We start from the raw sequence: 13,905 nt of genomic DNA on the forward strand, positions 1-13,905 counted from the left end.
AAAGAAAGAAAAAGAAGGAAAGAAAAAGAAAGAAAGAAAGGAAAGAAAGAAAGAAAAGAAAGGGAAAGGAAAAGGAAAACACATTTGCTGGGTGTGGTGGTTCACACCTGTAATTCCAACACTTTGGGAGGCTAAGGTGGATGGATCACCTGAGGTCAGGAGTTCTAGACCAGCCTGACCAATATGGTGAAACCTTATCTCTATTAAAAAAAAATACAAAAATTAGCCAGGCGTGGTATGCGCCTGTAGTCCCAGCTACTCAGGAGGCTGAAAGAGTAGAGTTCCTTGAACCTAGGAGGCAGAGGTTGCAGCGAGCTGAGATTGTACCACTATATTCCAGCCCGGGCGACAAAGAGTGCACATTCATAGTTTATATTAGAATTACTACTTGGTATTATCACCACCACCATCGCACAACTTCCCACATCCTTGCCACATACCTAACATAGTATTTTGTTGCTTTGAGTTACACAGCATTAGTACACATTTAAATTTTCACATCCATTGAAATAACATATTTTACAAAGTAGGAACAACAGGTTCATGCATTTACTAGACACTTGCCATGTGATAGAATATATTGTAATGATTCCATATATTGTCTTTCTTACTAGTTAACCTTGAAGGGTAAGGAGTTGCTGTTACCTGTAACCCTGATGCCTAGGACAGTGTCCTGCCCAGAGTAGGCACTTAATAAATATTTGTGTTTTTTATTGCTGCTGCGCTGTAATTGTTAACTTGAGATTTCCTAAGCAGGTAAAGGTTTTCTATCCTGTATTATTTTTAGTTCAGATCACACAATCTATGCCTAGTATATATTTTCTATTTACTCTTTTTCAGTAACTGCTGTAAAAACTCAAAGTAAAAAATGGAAATCTTTGCCTGAATGGACTGGTAGCAACAGATCTGAAATTCTTAGAAATGTTGGAACCAGAAGCTACTTCCCACACAATCCATGAAGAGGGGGGGAGAGAGAAAGAGAGAAAAGAGAGAAAGAAAGAGAGAGAAATTGGGTCTTATAGAGAGACCAAGACAAGTACTACCCAGTTCTCAACCCTCGCCAGGTTTGTGGCTTTAGGTTCTGTGCCTGTCTTCCTCATGTGTAAAATGAGGCTAATAATACAGCAGCACAGGGTTGTTGGAAGAGTAAAATGAAACAACAAACAAGAAGATACTGGGGATGGTAGAAAAATGCTCATAAATGTCAAATATGGATAGAAAGGAAATTGGATATGAGATACAGGTGTGTTTAGTTTTATTAATAATAAACTAATTATGTATTTAATATTATTTACCAAAAAAGAAACTGCTTGACAAAATAATTCAATATACTGTAACATTAAATTGTAAGGCTTCCCATTGCTTTAAATTTTTTTAGTAAACGGTTTTATTGAAGTATAAACTGATTGCTCTTTAGAATAATTTAATTTACAATAATTTAATTTACCTTAGAGCCTTTTAAGATCACATTCACTGCAATGGGTAAAGCAGAATGTATCTATAATTTATTGTCAGGATTAGAGACTTGAACTGATAAGGATATCGTTATCTACTGTGCAGGGCAAAAGATATAAAATGAGTGTGCATTAAGTGCCAAGGTTTTCTCTAAAAAGGGCCCACTGTAAAAGCCAGAAGCGTGCCCGTTCAATTCAACAAATATTTAATTAGCACTTGAGATTTCCAAGGCACCGTTTTGGGTACCGAGGAGGAAGCAAAAATGAAGAGCTGCTCATGCCAGCGAGAGACGAGACATGAACCAAGCAACTAGGCTGGAAAGAGTGGGGTGTCGTGATGTAGAAAAGGCAAAGCACAGGAATAACCTAGTGGCGCCTAAAATAATCCAACTTTTCCTGCCTTTCTTCTTCTTTAAGATTCTATTTTGGAACCCTTTTCGCATGTGCCAGGTCGCTTGTCAGCAGAGAATCCTCAACCCTGAGAAATCTCTCCTCCCTATTCTTTCTTTTCTCACAAATTCGATGAGCTCTTCTGCCATCAGCACTGCTCTTGGAATGGTATCTATTGTGTGGGTGGTGAAACGATGGAAAGATATTTTTGTTCTAATTATGAGAACTGTATTACAGAGGGAAGGGGGGAGAGGCTGATCTGAAGCGCTGATGAGATGCTCTGTGAGGATCCTCCGAGGAGGCGTTACTAAGGTTACTAGAGAGAGGACGGCAGGAGGCAGGGTAAAACAAAATATATTTTCAAATGTGAGGCGTGGGCTGAGCAGCAGGTAGTGCCAGCGGTGCTAGATGCCGGATTCTCTAGATGGGAAAGGAAGAAGGCCCAGGAAAAACTGGGAGCCGCGACATGGCGAAAGCTGGAAGCCTCTGCGTCCCCTTCCGGGCCTTTACTCCCGCTCCCCTTGTTTCCCGGAGCTATTCTGGCTGTAGCACAAAATCGGCGCACTCGCGGGACGGTGCCATTTAGATGTAACACGTGGCCGTGTCGGACCGGAAGTGGTGCCCAGTCGGGACCCGTAGGGAAAGGCGGGTAGCGGGCGACGCGGCGGCAACTGTGGCGAGGCTGCGCGGCCGGGCGCACGGGACCTGCCCTGCAGCGGCTCTCAGAGGCCGAGGGTCGTCGCTACAGCTGCCGGGAAAGAAGGCAACGAAGACTCCGGGGGCGAGCTTGGCACACAGGGAGGAAGGGAAAGGGTGTGTGAGGAGGGCTGTGGCTATATTTGGCGTCGGGGAGAAGGACCTCAAAACTTGTTTTTCTTATAGTACTAGTTGATCGTAGGTTTTTCTTTTTTTTCTTTTTGCATGACAGATTCTAGAGGCACCTGGCATCTCCGTTCTCGAGTTTCTCTCGGCTCTTGTCAGTTGATTCGTAGTCTGAAGTGATCGAGAGCTTTTTAGTTTACCCAGTGAGTTAAGATAGGTATGGGTTGGGTAGAGCGACCGGAGAATAAAGAAATGGGAGAGTGGAAGCAAGAGTAGGAAGTGGTGTCCTGGGGGAGTGGCAAGATGATGATGATGGTTAACATTTGCTGGGTTTCACTATCCGAGACACCGGTGAAACCCTTTAGATGAGGTAACTCATTTAATCTCCATTCCTGTGAGGTCAGTTATCTGACGAGCCTCTTTTTATAAATAGGGATACTGAGGCTTGGAGAGGTTAATGAACAGGCCCAAAGAAAGAAAAGCTATGAATTCTAGTAGGCTCATCCCAGAATATATCTCCAAACTCCACACTGCAGCTGTCTCCCATTAAGATGTAAAGAAAGTAGGACAAAGAGTGAGAGGACATTATAGCTTGAACAGATGTGATAAGACAGCTGGAGTTGACCTGATAAAGGGTGTAAAATCCAGGTGTGTAAGGCAATAACAGATGTAAGCGAGGGTAGAGTTGGAACTGTGGCTTTCTAACCTTCATCTTCAACCTTGACTAGCGTCTTCCTATCTGGGAATTCAGTGGGACAAAGAAGAGAGGTATACACCCACACGCCTAAGTTTGAAAATGGAATTACAGACTTTAAAGGTTATTTGAAGATATAAACAACTTAAATGTTATTTCACGTAGCTACCTTATTAGATGTAGCTATCTATTGGATGAAGTCCAGGGAGATGAAATTACTTACTCAAGGTAGCCAGGACTAGAAATATGTTGTCTATCCTAGACCCAGTGCCATGAAGTTTAGGGGATTCTTTCCTTTTTCCTGCTGTACTTGCTGTCATTATATTAGTTTTAATAATTTGATATGTCATTTAACCTGGACCGTTCCTTCTAGCCATGTAAATTACTTATTTATGACATCAAATTGTCAAATAATCCATCCATTTCTCTTAGTGTGTGTTCCAAATTCAGTGTAAAGCTGGAACCTGAAGCTTCTTCCATCACAATTGAGTGACAACTGAGGTCTTCCAGCATTTCTAAGAATTTCAATTCAAAAATGAAGTCCCAGCATTTTGAGAGGCTGAGGCAGACAAACTGCTTGAGCCCAGGAGTTTGACACCAGCTTGGGCAACATGGTGAAACCCCTTATCTACAAAAAATTTTTTAAAAAAATTTGCCAGGTGTGGTGGTACACTCCTGTAGTCTCAGCTACTTGGAGAAGCTGAGGTGGGAGGATCCATTGATACCAGGAGGCTGAGGATGTTATGAGTCATCATGGCACCACAGCACTCCAGCCTGGGCAATAGAGTGAGACTCTCCAAAAACACCAAATAAATAAAATGAAATGAGAAAGCTGACCAAAGGGCAAGGTAGTTTACCTTAAAGAAACCTAAAAGAACGGAAATCTACATATGTTGAAAAAGATTACAGGAAAATTTTCATCAATTAATGATGTACTGTTCACAAATACTGTAATTCTCCTGGAGTATAGTAAGTCATATTCCAGAGAGGAAATTTGGAGTAGTTGAAATTGTGGGCTCAAGAATCAAGTAGAGCAGATTAGCCACTTACTAGATTTGTAGAATAGATTTACTTAATTTTGATTACTTCATTCCTAAAGGAAGATACTTTCTAACTTGCAGAATTAGAATCATTGCGTGCAATGTACTTAACACAACGTCTGGAACAAAGTTGTAAATATACAGTGATTGTTACTGCTCTGAATCAAAAGTGAAGCATTGCTAAACTTGTAAGCAGTCACTGCAGCTTCTATGCCTGGTTTTCAGTGAAAAGGTCAGAGAGTAGCCTTTTTTGTTCACCTAATGATAAATTGAGAGTGAAAAATGTTGCTGCATTTTCTGAAAGGTGTATCTCTTATTTAAAAGTGAGTAGAATTTTAGATGGCTAGATAGCCTGTGAACAGGAATCTGCTCACAATGATCCTTAAAAATTATTGTGGCTGTTTAAGAAAACTTATTTTTGAACTATTCTGTTTCCTGAACAATTGGCAACTTGGATTCTAAATAGCTGACTTTGTACTCCTTTATAGATGCATGGTCATGGAGGCTATGATTCTGATTTTAGTGATGATGAACACTGTGTAGAATCCAGCAAAAGGAGAAAAAGGTAAGTAATCTTTTTTATTGATCTGTATTTCACATCCTTTCTAGATTAATATGAAGTATAAATAAATGAGTGAAATTTTTGAACTGTGTTTACTTGTGAATTCAATTGCTCTAGTGAATGAATTTTTGTTCATTAAACTAATACATTGACTAAAAATTGGAGAACAGTTGTGGGAAAAATAAAATGTTAATTCTGTGAAGGAGGTTGTTGAAAGGGAGAGAAGAGTTTCAGATTTCGGGAATCTTTTCAGAAATCAGTGAAACCTTTTTATTGCATATATTTTTCATTCAACTGTCAAGGACTGTTTATTTGCAAATCTTGTAGCTCAGAAGGGGCTTGAATGGTGATCTCTTGCTAGTACTACTTGCCTTCAAAGTGAAGTTAACGTGGAGTATAAAAATATAGTAGTGCAGCACAGTTCTTATGGATACATGAATGAGCAGACTAAGAGGTCATGGGAAGAAACTCAAGGAAAGTTTATTGAATTGTAAGGGACAAGAACTCTTAGCACGTAAAGCCTGTGCATTATAAGTAGGATATGTCTTGGTGGAGCTGCTGTGCATAGGAGCATTGTTCCTAACTTTCAGTGCATAGAAACTGTTTTATACTTTGACTCAGGAGTGGTTGACTGATGTATACTAACCAAACTTACACACCAGGCTGTTGGCTGATTTTTGCCAACCAATTTTATAGAAATTGGCTTATTGTTTCACCCTGAGAGCAATTGTTCTAGGCATATTAACTGGGTTTGAACATTTTCATAAGATATTCAGTCTTTGTGATAACCCAAAGGATAGTTAACAATTATAATAAATCACATTTTTGATGGTTTACATTTTCTAGATTTTTCATTCAAAAATATTACTTTGTAAGAGTAGAATATGAGCAAACCTAGTTGGATACTCTGCTCTAGGATTATATTTATCACTATAACTAGGGCTGATCGTCTATGTCAGGGGTCTCCAATCTTTTGGCTTCCCTGGGCCACATTGAAAGAAGAAGAATTGTCTTGGGCTACATACTACTGTGGAGCACACACAATTGTGAATCTGTTGGCTCACTGTTGGCCTGGAACAGTGCTGGGCCTGCATAAAATACACTAATGATAGTCGATGAGCTTGAAAAAATTGCAGGCCGGGCACGGTGGCTCATGCCTGTAATCCCAGCACGTTGGGAGGCTGAGACAGGTGGATCACGAGGTCAAGAGATCGAGACCATCCTGGTCAACATTGTGAAACCCCATCTCTACTAAAAATACAAAAATTAGCTGGGTATGGTGGCACACGCCTGTAGTCCCAGCTACTCGGGAGGCTGAGGCAGGAGAATTGCTTTAACCCAGGAGACAGAGGTTGCGGTGAGCCGAGATCGTGCCATAAAAAAAAAACCTGGGTAAAAAGAGTGAAACTCCGTCTGAAAAAAAAAAAAAAATTGCAAAAAAATTTCTTAAAGAAAGTTTACAGATTTGTGTTGGGCCACATTCAAAGCTATCCTGGGCCACATGAGGCCCACGGGTTGGACAAGCTTGATCTATGGTGTTTTTGTATTCTCTATCATCAGTCTTGCTTGTTGCATATTATTAATTACCAAAAACTTTCTTATCACTATGTTACAGCTAGAGAAATTAAGAGACAAAGAGTTAAGTAATTAAATCTTACTAAGATTAAGGCAGTAATTGACAGAATTAGGATTTGAATCAGGAACCTAGGTGATCTGACGCTAGAGTCCATGCTTTTGTTATTTCATCTTCTCCATGTTATAGATACTAAATAGCAGTAAGGTATTAATTAAGCTATTTAAGGAAATGTAAAATGTCTCATTAAAGTTCAGTGAGTCTTCTTAAGACTTACATTCTTTAAAATCGATTCCAATTATGAAAATAGAAAGAATTAGAAAACACCCTTTGAAAAAAATGAACTCATATTTTCTTCTTAATATACCAGGACAGTTGAAGATGACTTACTGCTCCAAAAACCGTTTCAGAAAGAAAAACATGGAAAGGTGGCCCATAAACAAGTTGCGGCAGAATTGCTGGATAGGTATGGTATTTCGATGGCAGTTCGGTTTCTTGGTTTAAGTTGTTTCATCAATTACAGACTAGGGGATTTGATTATGTTAATTCAAATATAGACATTGTGAATTTGCTTAAAATAAAATTTGTTTTAACAGGGAAGAAGCAAGAAATAGAAGGTTTCATCTCATAGCTATGGATGCTGTATCCTTTTTATATTTCCAGATTTTTATAACTAGTAGAATATTTTAAAATCTGCTTTTTTGTTTTATAAAATCTTTTGAAGTCAGATAGGCTTTTTTATTTTTAAAGATAAGTATTTACTGATGTAGGAATTTGCCATTTATACTTTTGGGTACAATTCTCTTTTACTAATATATAGGAAAGATTTAGAGACAAAAATAATTAGTAAACATATTACTAGTACTTTATAAACCATGAATCTGCAAATATATTTTCCAACTTGTTTTTTCAAGCTTTCAGCATTTCCTTTTCCTATACTTATCTTTAGTCTCATTTTAATTTATTCTCTTCCTACCTGGTTCTTTGCTGTTTAAGGTCTCTACAAAATTTGTGTTTGAAATTAGGTCTATCCAGCCTGTCTCTGGATCTAAGGAAAAAATAAAAATAAAATTAGGTCTGCCTGTGGACTGTCCTCAGGCCTGTGGTGGCTTTAATTTTTAGGCATGACTTAAAGCTGTGTAAAATAAACCCTGCTTCCCAGTTGTAGCCATTTCTCAACTTAGTGTTTTATTAAGACTGGCTCATGACACTAACTGCTAAGCTGGCCATCCATACTGCTGTTGAGAATACTGGAGAATTAAAGAGAGGCCAAGCAAGAACTGAAGCATTTGGAGGTATTTATTGCTGTGATCAGAATTGGGAGAAGGAGACAATGTCAATTTGCTACGCCCCCTACCTGTATTCATCTGTTTCAATTTATTATTCCAATATTTTTCTTTAAGTTATAGAAGTACTATTGTGTCACTAATTGATTTATTCCTCTTATCTCCTAACCCAGTAGCTTAGTGTTTCCATGGATCTCATCTGCCATTTGTTCCTTTAGCATTTAAACCTTTGCTCTGCCTTCTCTGACACCCACTGCATTGGGGGCACCTAGTTACAGCCTAGTGAGAGTGAAGTACAGGCACTCCTTTTCTGGTATAGATGGAGGTGGAGCCACAGGTTTTTTTTGCTTTGTGTGGGAGGATTTATTTTATTTTACTTTTTTCTTTATTTTATTTTATTTTTTTACTTTAGGTTCTGGAATACATGTGCAGAACTTGCAGGTTTGTTATACAGGTATACGTGTACCATGGTGGTTTGCTGCACCCATCAACCGGTCACCCTTGCCCCTCCCCCCAACAGGCTCCAGTGTGTGTTGTTCCCCTCCCTGTGTCCATGTGTTCTCATTGTTGAGCTCCCATTTATGAGTGCGAACATGCGGTGTTTGGTTTTCTGTTCCTACGTTGGTTTACTGAGGATGATGGCTTCCGGCTTCATCCATGTCCCTTCAAAGGATGTGATCTCATTCCTTTTTGTGGCTGCATAGTATTACATGGTGTATAGGTACCACATTTCTTTATCTAGTCTGTCATTGATGGGCATTTGGGTTGGTTCCATGTCTTTGCTATTGTGAATAGTGCTGCAATAAAAATACATGTGCCTGTATCTTTATAACAGAATGATTTATATTCCTTTGGGTATATACCCACTAATGGGATTGTTGGACCAAATGGTGTTTCTGGTTCTAGATCCTTGAGAAATTGCCACATTGTCTTCGACAATGATTGAGCCATTTTATATTCTCACCAATAGTGTAAAAGCATTTGTATTTCTCTCCAGCCTTGCTAGCATCTGTTGTTTCTTGACTTTTTAATAATTGTGATTCTGACTAGGAGCCACAGTTTTCTCTGGGGTGTTTGGTAAGAGTAGGGTAGTTATTGTCTAAAAGTTGTCTTGGTTGGCTGACTCTTGGTCATTTGGTTAGGGAGAACAGGCTTTTGTTGAGGCTTTTTTAGTCTGTGCCTGTTGGTGTTTCCAGGTTGTTAGCTTCTTTATCTCCGAATCTAGGATATATGAGACAAAAAGGAAACCTAGGGAACTCACTATCATGTCATACCATAGGTTTTCAGTTCCCTAGCAGTATGCCTTCTTCTCGCCACCTTTCAGAGTCTTTTTATGTTTGATATATAATATACAAGGATTTTAGTTGTTAGTGTGAGGAATAGGGAGAAGTACATCTTTGTCTACTCCATCTTCCCAGAAGCAAAAGTTCTACCCACCACCTGTTCTTGCATATAAAATTATATTGGAATACAGCCATGCTTCATTTATATGTTGTCTTTGGCTGCTTTCATGCTAAAATGGCAGAACTGAACATTTGCAACAGAGACCATATGGCTTGCAAAGCCTGAAATATTTACCATCTGGTCCTTTACAAAAAAAGTTTGCTGACCCCAGCTCTAATAGGTTACACGACTTGCCATGGTCTTGTGACCAGTTAGTGGTAGATCAAGAGCTAGAATCCAGATCTCCAGATATTTGGCTTTTCTGCCTGTCTGTCTCTCTTTTATTTCCCTGAAATATTAACTGGTTTGTTACAATATGGAAATGTCCTATTCTGATTGTCTATTAGAACACATTATGATCAATGAAATCACTATTTTTAATGTAATAGTCACAGAGAGTATCATAGAAGGCGAGGTTAGCTCTTATGTGCATGTTTGGCTCTAGACTAGAGAGTGCTATTGAGTTTAGTAAAATGCTCATTTATTTTGTTATACTGCGTTGGAAGTAAACATGGTATTTTATTCTCTGAATTTAAAAGACAGTATAAAAATTGATTTTTTATATTTGCTTTTTTTTGAAACTTTTAGGATTTAAAAGAAGTTGCATCTTCTATTTAGAGGCTTTATCATTACTAAAACAGACAAGTTATATTTTATGATAATGAAAGAAAAATCATACTCTACTCTTAGAAACTACACTTTTAAAATTTTTCATATTGTGATTATTAGAATGAGTGGTGGTAGGAGGCTATATGCAGTTCAGCAATAGAATAGGAAGCTCTCTTTCTTCCCAGATGGAGATATATTTTTATCACAAGAGTAGTATATGCTTGAAAAATATTCAAAAGAAAGCCTCTACTTTACAATCTTCACTCTCAGCAATTTCGTATATACGCTTCTAGATTTTCTGAATGTATAAGCATGTATGGTATGTATTTGCATATTTTAAAAAAGCTAAATAGACTCATACTATGCTTTTTTTCCCACTTAGCAACGTATTATGACACCAAACAATTCCTAAGAGAATAAAATCCTTAATTTTTTGCATTTCAGTATCAAAGACACACAAAGTTTGTAAATGACTATATTTTATACTATGGTGGCAAAAAAGAAGACTTCAAGCGTTTGGGGTAAGTATCAGGAAGTTTACATAGAAGGGAGTGTGGGGTATGGAGAACTTTGAAGACCCACAGCTACTGATTTTCTGATTCTGTCATTCTTTCCTGCTTTCTATTCCAGTTTGCTTTTTATATTATAAGGTAGAGATACCATCTATATCTTCTAACTGAGTAGTTTCATGATTTCCATTTCTTTGGACAGGCCTCAAGTAGACTCTTTACCCACTGAACCAGGTACAACCCTGGTGATAAAAGGATGCTTGAGGAATACTCATATATCTTCTTGGCAAGGATCTTTGAAATAAGGAAATTTTTAGACCTTAATGTTTGGGATTGCTTTTTAAAAGACAGGTAAACAAGAAATCTCACTCTGGCATGTCTTGCATATCAAAGGGCTTCCCATGTTTAAGGCTCTTCTATCAGAACTTGTTTTTTTTTGTTGTTGTTGTTTTTTTTCAATTTTTATTTTTATTTCAGTAGTTTTTTAGATACAGGTGGTTTTTGGTTACCTGAATAAGTTCTTTAGTGATGATTTCTGAGATTTTAGTGTACCCATAACTTGAGCAGTGTACAGTATACCAATCCTAATATGTATTCCTTACCTCCCTCCTAGCCTTCCCTGCGTTGAGTACCCGAAGTCCATTATGTCACTGTTTTGCCTTTGCATCCTCATAGCTTATTTCCCACATATAAATGAGAACATACGATAATTGGTTTTCCATTCCTGAGTTACTTCACTTAGAATAATGGCCTCCAGCTCCATCCAAGTTGCTGCAAAAGATGTTATTTCATTCCTTTTTATGGCTAAGTAGTATTCCATGAGGTAGGGGTGTGTGTGTGTGTGTGTGTGTGTGTGTGTATCTATACATCTGTATATCTATATCTATATGTATCACATTTTCTTTATCCACTCATTGGTTGATGGGCACTTAGGTCAGTTCCATAGCTTTGCAATTGTGAATTGTGCTGCTATAGTGTACATGGGTCTTAGAACTTTTTAGTTTTGGGTGAGGGTTTTTTTTTTCTCCTCTAATGTTTTTCTGAGTTGGTAGGGCTCTGAGAAATTTTAGTACTGTCTAATTTACCCCCGATTTATCTCCCCTATTAATTTATCCTGTATCTCCCAACAATCACTTTTTTTTAAACCCCAGTTAGCATTTTATTTTGAAAGATCAGTCCCTTTGGCTCTCTTCCTCCTTTACTCAGTCTTCTACCTAGGAAACTGTAGTAAAATGAGCTATGGAAAACTTTTCATATTTTTAAAAATTAAATCTCAGGAGAGAGGCATTTTATGGACTTTTGATTAAATTCTGAAACTTATTTTCATTTACTTTATTCATTTAGTGTTTATTCAAGTTTCTCATTCTAGCTTTGGTAGCTTAGCACCATTTGTATAATTGAAACCAATGCTATAGACAGATTCCTTATCCGTTTAACTTGCTTCTGTAGCAGCACTTTTTATAAGTGCCTTTTGAAAATATTGAAGTATTTTTATAAATATATGAACAAGTATATACACTCACAAAAAAGCTATGTATTATGTTTTTAATAAAATTTTCCAAAACTCACAGAGGTATTTAACCTAAATTTGACAACTTTCGTTTTTGTATCAAATTGAAAAAGTTTTATTTTCCAGGGAAAATGACAAGACAGACATGGATGTTATACAAGAAAATCACAGATTCCTGTGGAATGAGGAGGACGAAATGGACATGACTTGGTAATTAGCCATCAGAGGCATAATGCATGAAATGCTTTAGTCCTGGCTCTCTTGTTTTTTTTTTGTCTCTCTCTGAGTGTTGTTGTTGTTGTTGTTGTTTTGTCACTTAGTCAAGGTGTTCAGCCCCTTCATAGAACAATTCTTGATCAAGGACATAAAATCTTACCTAGGATTGTTCGATTCTTTTGGTAATTTTTGACAGTTTTAACTGACTTCTCATTGTTTGACTTAGTCTTCAAAAAATATCATTTTTTTTTACAGTATTGTGTGTTATCTTGTAATATGCTATTATATGCTGCTGCTTTAATTTTTAAAATATTTTGGAAAAAGTCATACCTGAAAATATTTAAAAAATTTTTTTAAATTTAAACATTACAAAGGGTAAACGGTGAAGAGTGATTGTCCTTCTCATTTGTGACTGTCAGTTCTCCAATTTCCCTCGCTGAGGGAACCACTATTAATAGTTAATATCCAGATACTCTATGCACATGTAAGTAATAGTTCTCTTAAAACATTAATGTTTATTTCCTATGTGTTCTTTGACATCACTTGCAAGTAGCAAACCATGGTTGAGTTTCTAAATGTATAATATTTATATTTTTATGGATCTAGGGAGAAGAGACTTGCTAAGAAATACTATGATAAATTATTTAAGGAATACTGCATAGCAGATCTCAGTAAATATAAAGAAAATAAGGTATGCTTCCCACATATTTATGGAAAGAGGTTCTTATTCAAGTAAAATATTAACTTTTATACTATAATGTCCCATATTATTCTTTTAAAGATGCTAATTCTAGACTCAGTTGTCCTGCATTTATGATGTGTCATTTGGACCATTTAACCTCTGCAGCTGTGGAGTTTTACAAAAGGCCTGTGGAAATTTATGAAGGACAAGGATGTTTTTTTTTCTTTGTGAGCTGAGGCATGAAAAGTCTAAAATTAAACACAAGTGGCTATTGGATCCTGCTTCATCCTGAGTCCAGTCTAGAGCCTCTAGTTATTGTAATGAATGATTTAACTCTACAGAATAATGTCTTATTTCACAGATGATGTTTTAAATTGATAGATTTTTAAAAATTGATTACCATTTATAGAGATCCAGATGTACACCTTCTATTACGTAAATGTGTATTCTAGTAAAATTAACATTTCAATCAGCGCTAATTAGCAATGACAAATTTCCTTTCCCACTTTACATCTTACGTTAGTTAATATTTTTATATTTTTATTTTTGGCTGTGATGGCTCATGTCTGTAATCGCAGCGCTCTGGGAGGCTGAGGCAGGAAGGTGCTTGAGGCCAGGAGTTGAAAACCAGCCTGGGCAGTATAGTGAGACTCTGTCTCCACAAAAATTAAAAAAAAAAATTAGCCAGGTACAATGGTACCTGCCTGTAGTCCTAGCTACTTGGGAGGCTGAGGTTAGAAGGTTACTTGAGTTCGGGAGTTTGAGGCTGTAGTGAGCTGTCATACCACTGCATTTCAGTGTGGATGATAGTGAGACTTTTTAAAAAATAAAAAGTTATTTTTATTTCTATCTCAAACTTCAGATTATAGCTGGAAAAGGTGACCCAGGAGCAGATCTCAGTTGGAAATGTGAGAGGAAGGAATGTTGCATAAATATGTGTTATAGGTACTGTATATTTGTATTAAGAAAAAAACTTATTTAAAAAGCTATCTTATATATCATGAAGATTTCTTTGTCATTTAAATCATTTGATCTCATTAGAACCAGGGTTGATTTAATAATTTTTTTCAGTAGTCCCTTTAATATGTGTGTTGTTTCAAAGTTTCTTCTAGAAA

General features: G+C 37.2%; 1 protein-coding gene across 5 annotated transcripts in view; it reads left to right on the forward strand.

The window, feature by feature from the left end:
- The window catches only part of LOC108282293 (protein FRA10AC1), a 42,588-nt gene that overhangs the window by 6,734 nt on the left and 21,949 nt on the right, over positions 1-13,905 (forward strand). For 4 of the 5 annotated variants that reach the window (XR_001816350.2, XM_037727716.1, XM_037727718.1 and 1 more), the window contains exons 2-7: positions 4,889-4,965; positions 6,906-7,001; positions 7,132-7,177; positions 10,318-10,394; positions 12,019-12,102; positions 12,715-12,799. Coding sequence is in view for 4 of the 5 variants with exons in the window: in XM_037727716.1 (XP_037583644.1) it covers positions 4,889-4,965; positions 6,906-7,001; positions 7,132-7,177; positions 10,318-10,394; positions 12,019-12,102; positions 12,715-12,799 (465 nt within the window). In the remaining variant the exon portion in view is untranslated. Of the gene's footprint in view, positions 1-2,446; positions 2,658-4,888; positions 4,966-6,905; positions 7,002-7,131; positions 7,178-10,317; positions 10,395-12,018; positions 12,103-12,714; positions 12,800-13,905 lie in introns of those variants that run through there. The other variant, XM_017498168.2, reaches the window with a different exon arrangement.

Source organism: Cebus imitator, unplaced genomic scaffold, assembly GCF_001604975.1.
Source record: "Cebus imitator isolate Cc_AM_T3 unplaced genomic scaffold, Cebus_imitator-1.0 Scaffold238, whole genome shotgun sequence".
In the NCBI taxonomy this organism is placed as follows: Eukaryota; Metazoa; Chordata; class Mammalia; order Primates; family Cebidae; genus Cebus; species Cebus imitator.